Raw genomic sequence first — 21,217 nt, 5'->3', positions numbered from 1 at the left:
ACATGAACTTGAGCCACTCTAGTTTCCTAGCAGAGAAGCAGAGATCTATTTTGCTCTAGAATCCAACCCCTTTATAAATGGTTGAGCTGCTGCCATCTAGTAGTAAGGGCTTCACATTATAAAACACATGCAGTTGAAAATAGCCAAGGAATTGCATACACAACTCAAAGAAGATGGAACCTAAATTATAAAATCTCTCTCACACACACATACACGCACATTCACCAAGGTTGGGAAAGACTATGCATTTTCTTTTTTCCTAGTGAATAAAGATGCCACCAAAACCAGACTGTGAATAAATGGTAACACAGCAAACAAAGTACTCCATAGGCTAGGTGCATCTCATTCCTTGTCTACATTTCTGAAAGTCTGAAGGTTTGCATACTATTTTTGATGTTTAGTGGGTCCCAACAATAAGACTACCCAGACAGGGGGATTTCTCATTCATTTCAATAGAGGAAGAGATACACATGTTCTTTGCCATGCATAGATTCTTGAGATGGCATGAATGGGGCAATGGCTCCCCATATACAAAAGAGCTCCATTTGGACATCTCATCACACACTAGGTTTTGGACTGGAGTGTTAGTAGTGGTTGACATTCCCTTCACTGATGATCAAGAGCAACTTTTGGAAAGGTTCTAAATTTTGCAGAACATATCAAAATTAAAGAAGTAATAATGGTGCAAATTAATTTTCCTGAGGTGCTGAGTCTTGATATTGGCCCTTGTTAAGTGTTGTAATGCACAATGAAAAAAATGAATTATTTATGTAATACTTGAGCTTATTCTGAGAATTTTCTGAAGGACCCCAGGTGAAATATATGACTGTCTTTCAGCTGCTGATATGGGCAGAATGTTTATGAAATCAAATTAGCATTCATCCTCTGGCCAAGACACCAAAAGCTGCTACAAGCAGTAGATATAAAATAATTTCATTAGAAATTACTTTAATTTCAAAAGAATCAATCATCTGGATTTTCATTTATTAGAAGCGAGCTTCTCTTTTGAAAAAGAGTCTAGGTATACTTTAATATTCCCATTTGTTCCTTTATTCTTTTCCTGTAAAGATGAGCTACAAACTACATATAACAATTTCCTTCACTGCAGAGCAAATTGCTGCTGATGGCATTAGTTTATTGTTTAAATAGAAAATCTCCTTTGTAGGAAGACGCCTGGGAATCTTTGGTGTTAATGACTGTAATAAGTTCAGTTTCACATGCCATAAAAAGTGTCTAGTTGCATATGAGTTATCATCATCAGGCAGATATACGTATTCCATTCAATAATGTACCTCTTAAGCAGCAGGCATAAGTATACAAACTACTTACATATTCATACATTCCAGACAGTGGTTTATATCAGACAAGTCTTCCAGTCTAGGTGTCCAACAGCACAATATGAAGAACACTATCCTGGGACCTCTACTGAATAGACCTGAGTATGATTTGGAGAAGATCTGCTTAGGATTGCACTGTAAATGTACTCATATGGGCACAAAAGTCCTTCATACATATGGAGGCCCAGAGCTCATTAGGCCCCGAGAGACTCGGGTTCAAAATTCTACTTATCTGTAAAGCTCCCTATGTGACCTTGGGCTGATCACACACTTATCAGCCCAACCTAACCCAGAAGATGTTGTGGAGATAGAATGAGAAGGGAGAGCTATGTATGTTAGTTACCTTGTGTTCCTTGGAGCAACTATAGGACAAAAATGGGTAGATAGATAAGATTATTTTCCTTGTGGATCCAATCCACGTGCACAGGACAAGTCTTTAGAGGAGCTGACCGTGTGTATTTTTATTGACCTTCAGTACCAAAATGCTCTGGTATAAATGGATACAATCTGTCTATTTACTCAGGAGTAAGTCCGGTTAACTCTACAGAGATCCATAGCTCAAGTCTATGCATGTCTACCCAGAAGTAAAATACCACTTTAATGGAACTCAATCCATGTAAATATAATATATGTGGCTCTTCAAACAAGGAGCACTGTAGATTACAGAACACTAGAAATCATTTGGCACATGTAGAAATATTTCTGGATTTCTGTCATCCATTTCTTATGTCTGATAGAATACATTTAAACGTAACAGTTTAAAACCCTGCAATCGATAACTCTCTCCAATCCAACTTTTCAGAGTCTAACTTTCCACTGTTACTTCCAAGGAACTCTGAAAAGTTGGATTGGAGACAGTTATAGATTGCAGGGTTTTAAACTGTTATGTGTAAATGTATTCACATGAGCCAACTCCCCTCTCCCTAACCTGTTCACATCTCAAAGCAGGGGTAGAAATTTGGGTCATGAACTCCTTGTCCCAACTGCTAACTCCTCTTTCACCTCTACAGTAAGTATTTGTACACTTGGAGCATCCCCCATTGAATTCAGTGGGAGTCACTCTCAATAAGCACGCAGAACAGAATCAGGCTACAGGATTCTTACACTTGAAATCCATACTCCATTGCAGAATAAGGCTGCAATCCTAAGAACACTTGCTCAGTAGTAGGGCCCAGTGGATTCACTTCTGAGTGAATGTGCCCTATCAGGATTGCACTGTAAGAATATCTGAACAATTCGAAAAATTGAAATTGATCATTCAAAACCAAAATATTCACCAATAACCTTTTCCAATTCAGGGTCTCTCTCTCTCTCTCTCTCTCTCTCTCTCTCTCTCTCTCATTTCTAAGATCTTTAATTGTATGAGTTAATACATTTTAATTTGTCACTGGAGAAGGTCTTGGAATGATCTGTTTGGATAGGGATTCGTGTTTGGATTAAAATGCCTTGTGGCTATTTACTTTTGTTGAACAAACTTCAAAACGTAAATTTGCTTTATAAAAATTGATAGCCTCATAGGCAATACACAGACCTTGATGGTAAGATCCTAATTAAAGCCAGTTTCTGTCTCGAATCCAAACACAGGCAGACACCCAAAACTTACTCATATAATGCCTAGCATGCAATGAGATGAAGGTCATGCCTTCCCCCGTCAGGTGCTGCCTCTGCCATTCCAGCACACCTTCTTTAGGGAAATGCCCACAGCCCCTTGATGAAGAATAGAAGGTAGCAGGGACACCAATATCATGGTTTTAGTAACTACTACCTTAACTGAGTGGCCAAAAAGTGGTTGGGCAAACGCCAATAAAATATAGAAAAGCAATGGGAAGGCAGATTAGGTGTATAAATATACAAGAGGACAGATCTAAAATCAGTATTACAGGCTGCTTCTCGGTACTCCAATTTATAGTACGTAAATGGAACTAACGTCCTATATACATATACATTCTGAAAGCTAGATTTTATTCTCTGTGTGAAAAATCTATTCTGGCATTGCTTGTGGTGATGTTAGTATGCTACCTGCAAAACCATTGACTACATGATTTTATCATACACAGGTGTGTAGTGCTCATGCCTAGAGAAATCCTCATAGATAGAACAGCATTTTATTTTCCTTCCCTTCATGTTTGATATACATGCTTGCACACAGAAAGCCCGCTATCTTCAATAGGGAGTTCTCCCAGAGAAGGTGAGCAGTAGATTGAAGCCCATTGTGGGAAATCTGTGTATCCCCCTAATAACCTAGTAATAGATATGCAACATTCCCATTGCATCCCAGTTTGGTGCTTGCTTTGTTTGTGCCCCAGAAATGAGATGTAGAAAACAGAGTTCTGTTATACCCATAAAAATCCATCATGCATGATGACCAGTGTGGAAGAGTGATTAGAGCATTAGATTAGGAACTGGAGAACCAGCTTTGAATCCCCACTCTGCCATGGACCTTGGGCCAGTCACACATTCTCACCCTAACCTACCTCAAAAGGTTGTTGTGAGGATAAAATAAAAGAGTGGACAACTATGTATGGGAAGGAATGTAAGGTATAAATTAAGTAAATTAAAATAAGTAATTGCAGGGGTGCTGCATAGTTTTGGAAAGGACTGAATCCTGGTTAATTACCTTTAGTTTTCAGGATTCAAATGGCCAGGCACTTTCACATTTTTCAGGATACACTATACACTAAATTGAACTCTACATTTAAATTTATACTCTGATTAAATATATTATTGCCTGCTAGAGTGGGTGGTAACATACATGAGTGGACATTTTAAATACCTGAGATTTACCAGCAGCTAAAACGTCGTGATGCGATGTCCCCCCATGGGTCAGTAATGACTCGGTGCTTGTACCTTTACCTTTTTTACCTAACTGATAAAACAAGGATCTTTTAGTGCCATTATTAATATTAGTTGAATACAGTAGGAAGCCATTTACCTGTTGAAGCTAAAGTCTATGCCCTATGGTCTATTTATATTTCCTTATGGACCCAGTTGGTTTTGGATAGTCCTAAGTATGGTCCAGTTGGTCTAGGAATGCAGCTTTGGGATTTTCTATCATATTCAAGAAATCACTTTGACTATATTTTTAATGTTTAGTTTCATCTAAAATCCTTACATTCAATTTATAATCAAAGTACTTCAAAACTGGAACAGATTTGGAAAGCCTTCCTTAGATGTTCCTCTAAAAAGCTGGAGATGCCTTAAGTAAAGGATTCCTGATTTAAGGACAATGATTTAAGTCAACGTTCACAGATGACCTCACCTATGTACGTATACCACTGGATGCCTACAATGGTGTTGCACAAAATGCTTCTTTGCTATGAGACCCACACCCTTTCCTGCGCCCTTTCTTTAAAAAAAAAACAAAAAAACCTTAGGGATCTTCTGGGCTGTTTTTCACTGCTCGAGTCACAATTTCTCTTTTCTTTGTTGTTCCTCTAGTGCCTTTTCCCCCCTTCCTCTTTTCATTATGTAATCACAACCATATCATGGCATTGCCCTGTTGCTCAGGCAGCAGTAGGATGAATTCCCTTCCTCCCCAGCCCTGCTCAAGGAAGAAAGCCTCCACTTTTGTTCAAGTGCTCCCTGAAAATCAACAGAAAGGGGACTTTTTTTTACAGAAAAAAGAGGGATTTTCAGAAAAGCCACACCCTATTTTAATTCAGCTCTAAACTGCAGGGATGGCTTCTATGTGTGAATCAATTATCACAGTTCCAACACAGCAGACACCTAACATACAATGCATTGGTCCAAAGGTGTTCTGATGGCCTTATGGAAATTGTGTCCATGGACCAATGTTTCTGCTGACACAGAAGGAGAGGGTGATACTTGTAGTTGCAGATCTCTACTTTGCCCACACTCTGTTCCAGAGGACCTCTTGACCCCCCAGGAACAGAACTTGGGAGGCTCAATAGGCTGCAATGGGAGGGGAAAGTTCAGGGGAAGTCCTGCTCCACCATCTTCACTGCACCGACAGCACTTTGGACCCAACCCCATACTCACTGAATATATTCTGCAAATATGCAGAGAAAGTGTATATGAATTTGATTATTTCTGACATTTTTAGCCTGCCTTCCTTCAAAAAGGACTCAAAGTAGTGGTCAGTCACATAATGTATATGTGAAGTAATTTTCAATATTCTCTTTCATTTCTGATTATGTTCCTTCAATGGACTTGAAATTCTGATTTTGGTGATAGATCAAGATGGGTAGCCATGTTAGTCTGTTTGTAGCAGTAGTAAAGAGCAAGAGTCCAGTAGCACCTATAAGACTAACAACATTTGTGGTAGGGTATGAGCTTTCGTGAGTCACAGCTCACTAGAATAACCCTACCACAAATTTTGTTAATCTTATAGGTGCTACTGGACTCTTGCTCTTTTCTACAGATTTTGGTGAAATTCAATAGAAAATATTGTCATGGAAATCGTCAACTTGAGGTCCTCTTGTTAGGATGTTATACAGCTGTCCTAAGCAGAGTTATTCCCTTCTAAGGCTTAGAAGGGAGTAACTCTTCCTAGGACAGCTGTACACCTTCTTAGGAGTAATTCTGTTTAGGACTGCACTGATAAACAACAGCAATTCCTTTTAAAATGGGACTTCCCTCTGAGAAAACATAGTTAAGATTTTTTTAATATCCATCACAAACAAATTTCATGAAATTCTGAAAATTAACCAGATTTTGGTTCAGCACTATATCAAATATGAGTTGGATACATTTATTAAAAGAAGGATATCCTAAGAAGAGTTACAGCTTTCAAAGTCCATTGCAGTCAATGGACATCTGCTTAGGGTTGCATTCTAACTTTCACAATACTTCCTTCAAATGGTACTGGAGTAAATGGAATTTGAATAGTGATGTGCAACTGCACACAAAGAGGGCTTGCGCTCAGCGGTTAAGTGCCTGCTTTTCATGCAGAAGGTGGTATATCTATATAAAGCATACCAGGAAGCTCTGTTGAGAATGGCACCTGTCTGGGATACGCAGATAAACTGATGCTCCCTTCCATTGATCTCCTTCATAAGCTTGCTTACTTCAGCATAACTTGGAAGCCTGCTTCAAATCTATCTGATAAAAGGCATTTGCTGACTTGTATCATACAACTGATTTAGAAACCTATGAAAGGAGTGCACTCTTGGGTGCAAGCCCCATGGAATGGATCCGAGTAGGGTTCTGAGTAGACCTGCTTAGGATTGATCTCTAACTCTCTTTACCAATGTCACCACATTCTAGGCAGTAAATATTAAATAAACTAGCTAGATAAAAGGGAATGAACATTTGCTGCAGCTTGAAGCTTAGGACACAAACGTGCTGTTCCACAATTTGTTAGTTCCATTCAAAGTCATATTAGTGATACAATGAATATCCAAATAACTGGAAAATCAAAAAGTTAGGAAGGGAATGTTGACGCAACTTTTAAATGGCTGATCTTTTTATCCCCCAAATACGGAGACATGACTATATAATACTATCCATGGTGTATCATTTAAACTTCCAGCACACAGTTGAACCACAAATAAAGAGAACAGAAACAAAAGACTTTTTTTTGTATTATTAGATAGCCATAAAACAATAATTTCTGTAAGAGGTTTAAGCAGAGGAAAAATGAAATCTAAAAAGAAATTTTTCTCTGTGAGAAGGAAAACATCTTGCAGGGAAATAACAGAGTCTCAATGTTAAATGGAAAACCTTTCTAACTTGGAATCTACAAATAAACCTGTACTCAAATTCCTTACATCCAGTATGAGAAAGCACTTAAACACATTCATATTGATAGCTTTAATTGACCTCTTCATGACCTCCAGAAACCAAATGTAGTCATTAAAATGTATATTATATTTCTGATCAATAGGACATTCTTTCACAAGTTTATTCGGATCTAAATTGTAGCTAGGAAAGGCCTGGGGATTCTCTGAAGATTCCCCAGAAAAGAGAATTTATTTAACCCACTTTAAATCTTGATAATGCATTAATGAGTCTTTTTAAAAAGGATAATTTTAGTTCCCTATCTTCATCCATAAAGACTGCATATACCTAATCCCGTTTGCCCTTTCAATTAAACTTGTTCCAGGACATTGTATTTAGTCAGCACCCTGAAAGGATCATTAAAATTCTTGTTCAGTAAGAGTTGTGTGCTGCGCACTGTTGTTTTTAAATTCCATTAAATCCAAATGGTCTTTATCGCCCCATGACCACTGTGACTTCAATCAGCCAATTTAATTACCTTACAAAATTGTCAGCACAAGCGGCAAAGAAAAATAGGAAGGACTGTGACGTTATCAAATTGAAATCTTCCTCTCTGCTCTTTAATCTGGACCAGTCAATAACAATGCTGTACACTCCCTTCCTTCCTCCCAGAGACTTTTAACCTTAGCTTTCCTCTGAAGAATTTTTTTGTGCTGTTGTTGCTGAAGACTGAGTTTAAATACTTTGTTAATACACACTGAAGGCCTCTTGGCCTTAGCAAGTGAATTTTTTCCCCTGGCTTCCGATAAACAAACAGGAAAAAATACCCCTGCCTTCAGCTTCATACAGCTGCTAAACTAACCAGTTCTTTCGCAGCTCTCTGAAATCAAAAGTCAAGAGTTACTCTCTGCCATACAAATACCCCCAAGCATAGTTTAAATACCTGCAGAAAAAGAAACAAGAAGTAGTGGTGATCTCTGCCACTTCAGTGCATTAATGCATAATTCAGTTTGACTCGACTTGCCTGCTTGGAGGACTGACTGCAACAGCAGCGAAGAGTCATTTTCCAGAAAGAGAGTAATCAGCTGGAAAGAAATCTGAGTCAAGATGCCTGCTGCGGGCACATTCCAGTAAAAGACACCATTCCACCGTAGAAAAAGACCCTAGGAAATTCATGTATGGTCCCAATGTCCCCCCTTTTTGCCCCCTGTTACTATAATAATGGCCTTGGGGGAAAAAAAACAATCATTCAGCTGTCAATACTGTATCATTAAACCTCCATTAGCAAAAGCATTAGTGGATTACTCCATGCAAGGGCCCTAGCTTTGCCTTACTTTCTATCATTGAGGCTAGATAGAAGGTAAGATTTAATTCTAGCTGTCTCCATAGCCATTTTCATTTCAGATTGTTTTCACCCAACCTGAAGAAGACAATTGACAAATTTAAAAGTTACAGCTTCCCCATCCCCACCACTCAAATCATAATGGGAACTACATCACATTGTTTGTGTAATTCTGTTTTATTCCTTCCCATCAAAGTGTCTCTTAACATCACCCAGAAGGTCTGGGGGGTTAACAACACTGTTCACTGCTCTTAGTGGGCCCTACGCTTTCAAGAAGAGCAGTAGACAAATGAACTGTTGTTATTATTTCTATCAAGACAGTTTCCATCAGGCCAATGACACGTTATTTATTGTTTCATAGTCTTTGTGTTGGAACATGTTGGACAACCAACTTGTTCTATGATTAATAAAGTAATAGAGGGAAGGAAGACTAGAAGAATTTGTTCACTAAAGCACACAAACATTTCAGTCCTGAGGTACCATTTTCAGCTTTAGGTAGAGCATTTCAGTGTGTGAAAGAGAGCTTCTTAGCAAGGTTCAAAGGACATTTTCAAGTTTAAATCTCAAGCTTATCATAAAAATCTTTCTTGTCATTTCTCATTATAATATAAAATAGTCAGTGATATGGGCACTGCTCATACAAGATGTTCATATGAGACTCCCCCCCCAGTTAATGTAAAATGCTGCTTCTGATGCCCAACCAAAATCTGAACATCGTTGAAGAGCTATATAAGCCACAAAACATTGTAAGAAAGACTGTCAACTTTCTTTCTTCCTTAATTCTTGCCTGTCTCACTTTAAAGCACCATTTTCCAGAAACTGTAATCAGATGGTATAGGAGGAGTTAACACTAGAAACTCCAAGGTCATCGTTTTGTGAAATACACTCTTGTGGCACAGATCATACTTGAGGGCCATTAGGATCTTGACCGGATACGATGGACTACTCTTCTCTACTAAAATTGCATATGTTGATGCCCTTTAAAATTCTTTATTTTATTTTAAATACAACCACAAAATAGAGCAGAGAGGTAGAAGAACCAAAAAAAAAGCACTGTTCTGTAGCTGCAGATGTTTTACCTCTTCCTCCAACATATTGTCATGGGTGAGCAGGGATCCTTGTAGAAAAGTGTGCTTGAAAACTGTAGGCTGGATTACATTTACTACAGTACATATACGATAACAATTGCCTGTACATATAACTATCCATTCAAAGATTAGTATTTGGATGAAATGCATTTAAGAACTTTAACTGAATCACTAAAGGCCCCATTTAAGGCCTCAGCTGGGATACAAAATTCTTTCAGAGTGAAAGGAATCCATAAATCACAGTGAGTCTAGAATTAGCAGTTATGGGAGCCGTATGCTTAAAATGTTATGAGCCCCATACTTCTCTATAGGCTATTTTTTGCATATGCTTACAAAAGCATGCAGAGGTAATCACACTGGTACATACCCAGTAAATATCATATCATAGGATAATATGGATCACCATTCTAATCATCATGGCATTGGTTTTAAAATGTTGACTGTTAGGATTGTGACTGCATGAAAAAGATCTACAGCTCAAGTTCTGAGCTATAACAAATATTAATGAAACCAACAAATAGATTAGGAATGTCCTAGTCTTCATACAAGCATAGCCTCAAATAATAACACAGCAGTGACTACTTCTCTTTAGGATCCTATTCTATACCATTCTTAAAAGTAATGAGTAATCCAGATTACATTCTTTACTGACTGTTGTGAGTTCAGAAGAATTTTTACCTTATTTTGGTTTTTTTTCAAGAGGTTATAAACACGGATTTCACTTTCCAGTTTTAATTATTAACTGTTTCAGTTGTAAACATCTGACATTTTTGACTGACCCCTTTGTTGTTCATTGTTAATTTCTGTAAACCATCCTGTTGTGGTGTATAACTGCTAATATTACATTAGCTGATGCCCTTTAATTTTTTTAGTTAATAATGCATTGTAGAAAAGGTAAGATTTAAATGTGTGGGGTTTTTTTCATGTTAAAAAGTTGAATGGAAATGACTCGAGAATTTAAACGTTTGGAAATAGTAATGCTTGGCTGTCAGACTGAAAGGTGCTTATCATTGTTATATATTCTTTCTGAAAATTGTTTGATGGTCCTTTCTTAGAGACAATAGCACTTGTGCTGACCCTATGATCTCTTACCTAATTTTTACAAACAGAAAACTGTTTTCTAAACTACTCTCCAGATCAATTTGAGTTAAAAGCAAATGTCAGTAAAATCAGTCGGAATTACATTCAGGTAAATGCTGTTGTGAGGTAAAGCTTGTTTACATTCTGTGCTGGTGGGATTGAGGTAAACCAGGAAAGAAAAGTCATGAAAATGTTGTAAAATTCTCATTAACTCAAACACCCCTTGTTACCTGGAAGAAAATATGCATGTGCTTATGTGGCTGGTGTCCCAATCATTTCTAAAGGAACTTCCTTCCAATAATTGCCCCAAACAACAAGTTCACCAAACAATCACAGGCAACTGCAGGAATTAGCCTTGGTACTGAAACGATATACTGATATAAATTCAGCAAGCTTCATTCTGGGATGAGTAATTAAACAACTAAATTAAGTAATTCTATGGGTGGAACTATTCCTGTAAAGAAAAAAGTGTACACATATATAGGCCTGCTGTTATTTATGCTTTACTGTAAAATATAACATTTCACCAGCTAAAAAAATGACTCAGAAAGAAACCTAGGATTATGGTATTCAACATTTTTTACAGTGGGCATGCAATTTGACACTCTCACCAAAATCAGAGCCCATGCTTCTGTTGATTCGTCTGGATGTGGATTGTATCCAATGAAATAACCCCTGTCTTGACATCTCATGCCCAGAGAAGTTCAGCATCCAAATTCATGAGCACTATGGTGAAATAATGAGCTCCAGCAACAAGAGGCAGTGAATAACGCAAGTGTTTCCTCTGATTCACTGGACTTTGGTGGACCAAAATTGGGTGACTGAATGATGAACATTAATTGTTATCTCCTGCCAGTGTTTATAGACTTTGATCCACGTTCTTCGTCTGTTGTCCTCTAGGGCTGACAACATGATTCTATGATGTGGCTGAGATATAACTGGAGGAGAGCCAGGGTTGCTAGCAGTGGGATATGCTGGGAGTCCCAATACAATGAGAAGGAAAACATAATATCTGAAGAAAGATAAAATGGAATTCTGCCTGGTTGCTAAGAAAGAAGGAATTGGATCTTCCCAGTTCTTTTATTTTTCTATCCTGGGATAATTTCCTGTTTCAGCAACACGAACTGCTTATTGCTCAACTTTCTAACAGCCACCCACAGCCATTGGTTCTTTCCTCATCTCTCCAAGCTAAGCTGCTTCCAAATAACTGCATATGAAATATTTCCACATGCCACCAGGACTCTGACATTCCCTGGCAACATTATGTGAGCCATAGAACTGACCAACAAAGCCCCTCCTCTCAGCATCTCATCTCAATCTTCACTCCATCCACTCCATTCCCTCCCAATCCTTGCAGAAGCTGAAGAGGTGTTGATAAGAGGGTAAACTGTACCAAAAGTATATGCTTCCTTTAGTAACAGCAAAAGTCTAGCAGAAGGTTTTTATTCCAGAGACAATTTGGGAAGTTACAGGATTTAAACCATTTAACCACCACCGCCCCTCCAGTGGGATTACATGCATTTTAATCCCTTTATATATCTGTGTACACTGGCCTGCCAGTTTAGATGTTGGAGATATGGCTTTGTTTGGGTATTGAGAGTTCATTACCTTTGGGAAAAGGTTGCGGTCACCTCCACTGTCTGATCGATCAACAACCATCACTGTTTTATTTGAATAACCCAACACTGATGGGAAATTCCAGATTAGGACATTTTTAATTAACCTGCACAAGAGGTGGCAGAGGTGGAAGGGGGAGGATATCGACTTTTAGAGATCAGCAGATCTCCATGTTCAGCCACAATGAGATCACCCATCTTCAGACACAAACAACATTCATGCCGGGGCAGATTTCAGTGGACTGCAGGTCAGGTCCCCTTGCAATCTCACACCCCGCAGGTGTCCCGAGGACCGTCTTGAGCTACGTTCAAAGGAACTAGCATTCCTGAAGACGGTTGCTAAGAGCAACGTGCCTTATTAAGCATTGAAAATGGGCTGCAAAAAGAAAGTGTAGCTAGGAATTCCACACACCAGATCACTATCCCATCTTTCTTCTATCACGACCCGCCTTCCTGTTCAAAGCCAAAAATGTGGTTTCTTTCCTTAATTCCTAGTAAGGATGTTCGCTGGGGGAGGGGGGGAGCTGCTTTGACCATCAAGATGCCAGAATCATGAAAGAGATGGGGCAAAGAGAAGGACTGTTTCGCTTGAAAAGTCAAGAGTGCCTCTAGCTTTGGCACAACAGCTTTCCTGGCATCTTAAAGCCACTTGGCACATAATCCAAAACCATTCGGTTCAATTGACGTTTTGCCATTTATTGAAATGGGGAGTCAATTCCAGGACTGGCAGAAAGGTGATCAGAGGGTTGCCGCTTCCTCTCGCTACTCTCTTGCTCTTGACTCACACCTCTTTTGGAATAACTTTTCTTGGACACGTTTGCTCCCGGCGATTAAAAAACACCCTTGCCCGTAGCAGTCTGGCTGAACATTGCTCTGACTGACCTGCATCTCAGAGACGGGTCGACAACATTTGATAAAAGTCGGCTTAGATGAATGGAAACCAGTCCTAGCGCCGGTATGGGATTTGCTAAACTTCAGTAATGGTCCCTGAACAGTCCTCACTGGCATACTTCTGGAAAATCTTGGCTAGGCGCTTTGAATGTCAACGCCGTTGAATGTCAATGCCTTCGTCAACGCCGTGACAAAAGACAGGAAGCGTTATGCGGGTTTACTCAGGAGTAAGTCCCACTGGATGGGTTTTACTTCCAGGTAAGTGGGCATAGGTTTTGCGCTGTTACGCAGCCCCCCCCCCTTCCCACGCACGCACAGGTTAGCACTGAGCACGAGTTGAGTACATTCCCAAAACATTCTCCTTGGGAGTTTCTCCACTGACTTTACGGTTGTACTTGTAGACTTTAGTCATGGCTGTTTAACAAGGCAAAGCATGGCCTGAAAGATGCGTGAATCGCACCCTCTGGGTCACTAAGCAAAACCTTTGGAGCTCACTTTTACTGCTTATTTTAGAGAAAGTAAGATTTGAAAAGCGTTTTCCCAGCGCGCTCTCTTTACAAACGGCCCGAACCATCGCAACGCAAAGGTCTCTTAAGTGCAAGTAAACAAGACGCTCAAGGAAAAAAAGGTGTGTTCCTTCACTGCCGGTGGTTAGCATCGAGTCCGTCCTGGCTTTAGGGCAGCGGAACTCTTAAGAAATTGACGTGTCTGAATGAATCAACAGTTCTCCAAGCCAAGAAGCTCTCCCACCGCTATGGCAACTCAAAAGAGAAGGCACAAAACAAGCACACTGGGATAGATTCCCCCACCCCCTGCTACGCCTCGGTTTGGCAGCCTTTATTTGTTAGTCAATTTCCTCGGCTTGTTTTGATCAGCAACCACTCAGCTTTGCAGTCGCGGAAATAAAAGACAGAGGATCAAACTGGCGCCTTTCATGTAATCGGGAGATGAAATACCCATCTTCGCCCGGAAGTAGCTCCATCTCCTTTCCCCCTCCTCCTTGCAACCCCCCCCCCAAACTGGCAAAATCCTAGGGACACATAACGAGCCAAGAAGCGTTAGAAAAGTCGCCTTACCGAATCTTAACACATGCGTGGTTCCTTGGGAATATCCAATCCACAGTAAGCAAAGCAGGAGCCGAATGGTGCCTCTGAAGACTGGATGAGTTAGAATCGTGGAAATAATCTTCATGGTGTTTCCTACGCACAGACGCGCCGCTTTCCTCTTTCCCCCTTGCTTAAGCGTTAGGTTTCCCCCGGGTAGGGTAAAGAGCAGAGGAGCCGTGGAACTGCTTGGCCCTGAGACGCGATCACGGCATGGTCACACAGAGGGGAAAGGCTCTCCGCTTCCCAAAACCATTAGCAATCCCTGCATGATCTTCATTCACTGCGCCAAGGAGCAACCTTCAACTGCAAGGAATGGTGGGACATCCATGGTAGTCGGGCGAGAGGGAGGGTGGGGGAGAATCCTTGAGAAATCCAAACACACACAAGCACGCACGCACATGCAGGCGCGGTGGCCAGCCGGGCGAACCTAGGAGGTAGGCAGAGGGAGGGAGGGAGGGAGGAGGGGAGAAGAGAGAGAGAGAAGAGGGGGGAATCAATAGGCAAGCCGAGCTCGCGAAACCGCCGCCGCCGAGCGAGAGGCGGGCGCTTGCCTGGCTGTTGGGCTCCCCTTCTACTGCACTGCTGCACGGCTCTGACGCGCAGCCAAGATGAAGTGCGAGCGACGGAGAGCTCTGCTCTTGTCTCAAGGCACCTAGCTAGGCATCACTTCCCCGGTTCTCTCATACAACGAATGACAGCCTCCTGGAATTAGTGTTATAAAAAATATGTTTAAGCAAGTTGGCTCTTTGACTCGCCTTACACGAGGACGGTTTTCTTCCAAAAACCTCCCGGAGTCTGGGAAATGAGTGTGGAGGTCTGTGTCTGGGGCTCTGAACGACAGTCTCCTAAAACTGAAGTAGTTGTTAGGACTCAAGCCAATTAGAGTGCAGGTCAAGGAGTCTTACACGAAAACAAGTTCATAGCCCAGTTACATGAGGTCTATGCCTGGTGAACTCCGTAAGATCTCAATACTCATTCACTGGAACCCAAAGTCCCATTCAGTTCAGTGGCAACACCTGGATTTTCAGTGGGAGTCGCGCCAGCTTCAATCCGAAGCACTAAACAGGGTGAGGATCGGCGTCAATACAAGCAATCTGTGTGGGGGGGGAGGGGGGAATCTATCATAATTGATTCAAAAATGTTCAAAACTGACTGGCTGGGACGAGAGCAAATAGCTTAAGAAACATTGTTTCAAAGTACATACCAACCACAGCCTTGCCTTCGAATGCCTAGACTCTCATTTTCTATTGCTTACTGACATACAATGTTGATGTCTGTAAAAAGCCGCTCTGGCTTTAACTTTCAGGTTAGGACAGGAAGACGGATTGCCAGGACTCTACTGCACCGAGGTATGCACAGTTCTGGGAAATGACAAGGAGTGGATGAAGCTTTCAGTTGCATATTCTGAACGTCTCTCTCCAGCCACAGTAGTAACTGGAGAGCTCACTTTTTAACATAGTAAGTAATGGACCAAGTGCTACGAAACTGCAACTAAAGGGTTTGGGTTACCAAGCTGTTTACTTCTCAGTAATACTGCTGAAATAAAAGGGGCTGTATCGGTACTGTATACTTTGCAGTCTTTGCTGGCATAGCAGATACCCTGCATTTGCAAACAGTTGTGTTTTTTGTTATCTCTTTGCTTTAACAGCTCGATTTGATTCTAGATTAGACACACATTCCCTGGTGTTATGATTTTCTGGGAAATGCAATTCAGATTTCTTTTATTTCTAAGGGAAGGAGGATTTGTGGCTTCGTGGAATCATTAAAACACATTGTCGCCGAATGAACCATGGTTTTGTGCGACCTGAATGGAAATATCGTCCTTGAATCTATTGACTTGTGAGGAAAGAGATTTCTTATTATGGCTACATAAAAATGAATGGATATTAATCTGCCTGGAGGCTCTGCCCATTTTAAGGCAAAGAGACTGAAAAAGTGGACGCTGATTTCAATGTGACTTCCTGTCTGGCAGGAATGAACTGGGAAGGAGCCTCTATTTTTATTTTGAGCCACTTGTGCCTCACGTTTGGACCTGTAACTCTTTGAACTCAATGTTATTTGTAAGCAATTCAGAATAACTTGCTAGCGATATGGGTACTGACTTCTTCTGCACATATTTACTTTTCAGCCACTATGAATCGAAATTTACCTACTGCTAAGGTGTTACTGAATATTGCTGGGATTTTTTTAAAAAGATGGAAACCTAACTGCGGTGTCAAAACTAAGTATCATGAATGGCTACTCCTGCAATCTAGCAGGCAATTCAATCAAACGAGCTGACTATTGGAGCACTTGAAGGGAAAAAAGGAGTTCCTAGTGCTGAAAGCAAGGATATCTAGCGACTCCTTCAGTATACAGCTGGAATATCTCGCCGGGAAAATGTGCGGTCTGAGATAGTCTCTGTATCTCTCTTAACTGTTCAGTATACTTTGGAGCAACATCAGACAAGTAAAAGAGGGTGAGCTTTCTGTGAGCTTCGTTAAGCATTAAGAGACTTATTAGGTCAGAGCACCGACATAACACAGATCAGATGCCTGTAGATATGGCAGGCCAGATCACAGCAAAGTATACATGTTTAGCATTTAAGTCTCTTCTTCCCAAGACCTTTGAAAGACAATGTATTAGGGTTTACTGTAAACTTTGGCGTATATAACAACTGGAGGGGTCTATTTATAGTTGTTAGGTCAAGAGGTTTGGTAAATTTCCTCTTTCTGCTGTATTTCTTTCTCCTCCGTCTACCTGCCTTCGAAGAGGCTTATTCCCATGTCGCCAAAGATATTGCACAATTGAAGCAATGATTACAACTTATGTTTTTTCCTACAACATTTTACTCCTGGTTGGATACTGATGAACTAGAAAGGTATCAACATCACCACGGACAGCTACCGAACTTGTTCTGCAGAAATTTAGTAGAGCTAACGGCCGCTCTCTTTTTCAGCACCTCGGAGAGCACCACAGTACCGCGGCACAGGCTGTGAGATGTCGATAGGATAGAGGATATGCTCTTTGAATAAAAATGTAAAGCATTCCTTTCTAGGATCCGGAACAGACAAGAGAAAAAATATTTTAAATATGCGCTCTGATTATGTGGTTCATACTGCTCTAAGGGCACTCTGTTCTGATTATCCTGAATTACTTTGATTGGTTATTTTATCCCTTTCCTTTTCACAGCACTGAATGAAATACTTCTTTCTTCCTGAGACTAGCTTTCGGCCTCTCTTTCGGTCTCTGTCCTTCCATCCAGAGCCGTGGCACAATAATACGAATCTTATGGCTACCAACTGTTTAGAATGTAGAGAAAAAATCAATTGACCACATTCAGGGTAGAATCCACATCCTATTAAAGTTAATGGCTAATGGCTGGCTGATGGTAATGGTTGCGAATTGCTCCCTGTAGACACAGGCCATCCATGAAATATATAATTAATTTCGGCTTCAGAAACCACCATCTCCATTCCCATCTGTTAAGAGGAATTGCAGTTGGTATTTTCCTCTTTATTAAGTAATTTGTTGCAAAACAGATATACTAATAATAACCATCCTTATCTACATTAGCCTGTCCTTCTAAAATTCGAACAGGGAGCAGCTACCCTCGTGTCCTTTTCCTCTGGAGTAAAGTTCAGTTTGAAAGTCTGTGCTTGGTTGTAAGGAATTTCGCTGAGGAAGCTGATTATGCCTTTCCAGGTTTTTCTGACCTGCAATACATCTATTTTCTCATATAGGCACCCTGAAACCTATTCTACTGCCATCCCGCCTCTCACCATCAGTGAGCTCTAGCTCTAAATACCCAATTTCCTGTTGTGTATTTTGATTTACTCTTCCTCTCCGCCATACCGAGACTAGCAGGAACATCTTTTCACTATCCAAGGTCACAGCCCAGGTGAAGTGGAAATGAAAATACATATATCAAGTACAGCAGGTAGGGATGAGAATAATAGGAGACCAATCAAAAAATACCTGCTCTGGATAGAATATAACCCTGTCTTCCCACCCCTCCTGCACCTAATAATCGTGAATTAAGAGCTGCATTGGGAAAGGATAATTTTTTTGAATTGTGCGCTTATTGATCATCATTGCTTTCTAGGTTCCTTTTAACTGGCTGATATTTATAAAATTACATCTTCAGCTTAAAGAGGCTCCATTTAAAATCTGATTCTAGGCCTTGTGCGATGCGATGGGCCTACTTTTCCTCCCTTAACTTTTTAAAATAGCATTAAGTGTGCCTTTAACAAGGGTTGGATTTTGAACATTTGGGGAGAATCCTGAGCAGAACAATGCTTTTGTTCTCTTCTTGCTGTTGTGTCCAGATCACTGGCGGGCTCATTGGCAGCACCTGACCAGCATCTCCTTCATGTCTGTGTGCAGACCAAAGTCTTTTGCAGCTCTGCTTTCCCCCTCCCCTCCCCTCCCCTCCCCTCCCCCAGCCTGTGCCGCCTGCCAAAGTACTCAAATGAATGTTGATATTATCAGTTAAAACCACATTGCAGCCCACTCGCTTTCCACTCCCACAAGCTAGTAAAAGTGACTGGGTTCCCCTCCGTCTCTTATTAGCTCAGCTCAGATTCACCACCTCGTTTCTGCTGTGCCGATGATTAATGGCATTTTAAGATGGTAATTAATTTTTTAGCTGCCGAAGAGACGTGCATCCTAATTAAGGAGCAGAGGATATGATAGATTTACTTGTTCAGGCACTTTTTGGACTTCACAGCGGTGCACATCTTAGCATATTTTAAAGCAGCCAATGCAAACATTTATGATTTCCTCCATATATCTCTACCCCGCCCTATTTCCTCTCGACGGCCTTTTTTTTTTTTTTTGCAGTGAGGGGAAAGGGGGGGGGCTGAGGTTCCCTCTGCTTCACCCTTTATGCCACCGTAAAGTTTTTGAAAATGTACAAAGCTTTCATTTGAGACATTGCCTCGGTTTCTACAGCTGTTACTGCTCCTCCAAAGGAATGTCTCCAGTATCTAACCCAAAGCCTGGAGGGCAATGGCCATTTCCTCAAAGAATGAGGGGCCGGTTCTTTAAGGGCTCACAGAGGAACATCTAATAAAACCGTCTCGAGTTTGTTTAACGGCGTAGGTCAAGGAGGCAGGGTAGGGAATATTCTTGGGACGACCACTATTCACCATTGACTAACAGATTAAACCGAAGTATCTAGTTCTAAGCCAGTTGGAGAGTGGTTGGCAGATACACAGCCCAGACAAACCAAAGTGCCTGGATTTCAGCCAGTCCAGCCCAGTTGGTTTCAATCCAAGTATTTCAGGATATCTGGACTGCAACTTAGACTGCGAACTGGAGTCAGGTCGAGTACTCTGACGCACAAGATTTGAGGATCGGGTAATAAATGAGTCAGCAGATGACACACAAAGGTAGCAATTCACAAGCCACGTTTAGAGGAGCCCCACCGAAGTCAGCATTCCCGTGGAGAAGTTAATAGACTCCACGGCCAAAAGGGGCAACTCCCGGGCTTTCCCGTTAACGCGGGAGACTTCCCACAGACACGAGAGGACTGCGGGTTGCATCCAGGCACATCTCTAGACTACGGAAAGTGTCGTGAACGGGTGACTGGATGTATTATAAAGACACACAAACCGTTGCTATGGAGAGGAAAGCTTTCGGAGAAGCGCGGGCAAGGGGAAGATGCGGGAGATCACACGCCGAAAGCTCCGGCTGAGATCCTCGCAGACTCTCTTCGCAAGCTCCGAGAGAGTTTTCGGGACCTACAAGACATCCCCGAACTACTTTGGGTGGAATTCTCGCAGCAGCAGCCGAAACAGCAGGGGTGGCGGCCTGGGGTAAGAGGGATGGAGCTGGGCGGGCGGGCGGGCAGAGGAAGTTATACTCCAGCCCTCGCCTTGACTTGGAAGAAAGCCTCGTTGCTCTCGGGTGAACTTAGTTCCGAGCAAGTGAGCTCGGTGATGCAGTGCGAGGAGGGAGGGAGGGAGGGAGGGAGGACACCCAGCTCCCCGAGAGGGAGGCAGGATACTCAGAGGCAATGGAAGATGCAGAGAGAGGGGGGAAGAGCCCGGCGGACCCTCCCCGGAGGAGTTCTGTTGCCCAGCCGGTGCCATATCCGCCTTCTCGCACGCTTGCCTAGATCTAGCCGAGGAAATCTGGGCAGAGTTTCTCACTGGCGGCCAACGTAACCCGAGTGCCCGTTCACCCCGATCGGTTCCGGGCGCTTCTCTGGATCTCTTGACCTCCCCCTGAAGTGGTCTCGGGGAAGCTTCCTTACCTTGTCCGCTGCTCCGAGGGACAGGAGAGGCGGGATGGGTTCCCCGAAAGAAGTCGCCGAGCCGCGGCTAGACCGGGCTGAGGAGCAATTGAAAGCGGCAGCCCCGGCAGCCAAGCAGAGCCGCGCCAGAGAGAGACACGCCTCCTGCCGGGAGCGCCGCGTAGAGCCCTTTAAAGACACCGCGCCGCTTTCCCGGCCTCGCTTCTCCCAGTCGCGGCGCCAAAAGGAGCCGGAGTGCCAGGAGCTTCCAGGCTTGACCCCCCAGGCCTGTGGGACCGCGCAGCGAACTGGCGCCCCCGCCCCGACAGCTGCCTCTTCCAAAATCCCGAACCCTACTGCCCGATCCGCAAACAACTTCCCTGGAAGGATCCGGATTTATTCAAGAGCAACCCCGGCCTTCAGTATGACCGTCGGCAACCTGCTCTGAGCAGAGGGAAAGCAGAGGGAGCTTCTAGCCATGTGCAGAGCGTATTTCCCTGACAACCCATCTGGGACTGGAAAGCATTTCCTTCGAAACTGTTGGAGGAACCCCTTGATGTCAATGGGACTTTAATAATAGTAACTACTTGGGCATAACTGGGTGGCAGATTAATCCGACGATCTATCACGACCTTCTCCTACAAACCGCTAGGACAATGGCCAATGACAGAGAGAGGCGAGAGTGGGTAAAAGCCGGATCCAGATGATTTTAAACGGATCCTCATGAATTCATATGATTTTTATATTGAAATAAAACAAAAAGGCTGTCATGTTATACATCATGTCCTAGTCTACAGACAGCAACAAAACAATCATGCATCCACCAATCAGCGGCACTACCACAGCACAAAAAACATGATA

At 42.1% G+C, this 21,217-nt stretch overlaps 1 protein-coding gene across 2 annotated transcripts in view; it reads right to left on the bottom strand.

Moving 5' to 3' along the window:
- GRIK2 (glutamate ionotropic receptor kainate type subunit 2) overlaps positions 1–14,224 on the bottom strand; it is a 786,155-nt gene extending 771,931 nt beyond the window's left edge. For both annotated transcript variants that reach the window (XM_054974427.1, XM_054974423.1), the window contains exon 1: positions 14,110–14,224. In XM_054974427.1, coding sequence (XP_054830402.1) covers positions 14,110–14,224 — 115 coding nt within the window. The remainder of the gene's footprint in view (positions 1–14,109) is intronic.
- Positions 14,225–21,217: the final 6,993 nt, after the last annotated feature.

The sequence above is a fragment of the Eublepharis macularius genome, chromosome 1 (assembly GCF_028583425.1).
Source record: "Eublepharis macularius isolate TG4126 chromosome 1, MPM_Emac_v1.0, whole genome shotgun sequence".
Classification (NCBI taxonomy): Eukaryota; Metazoa; Chordata; class Lepidosauria; order Squamata; family Eublepharidae; genus Eublepharis; species Eublepharis macularius.
Note: the sequence above shows the minus strand (reverse complement) of the source record. Positions and strands in the feature narration are given on the sequence as shown.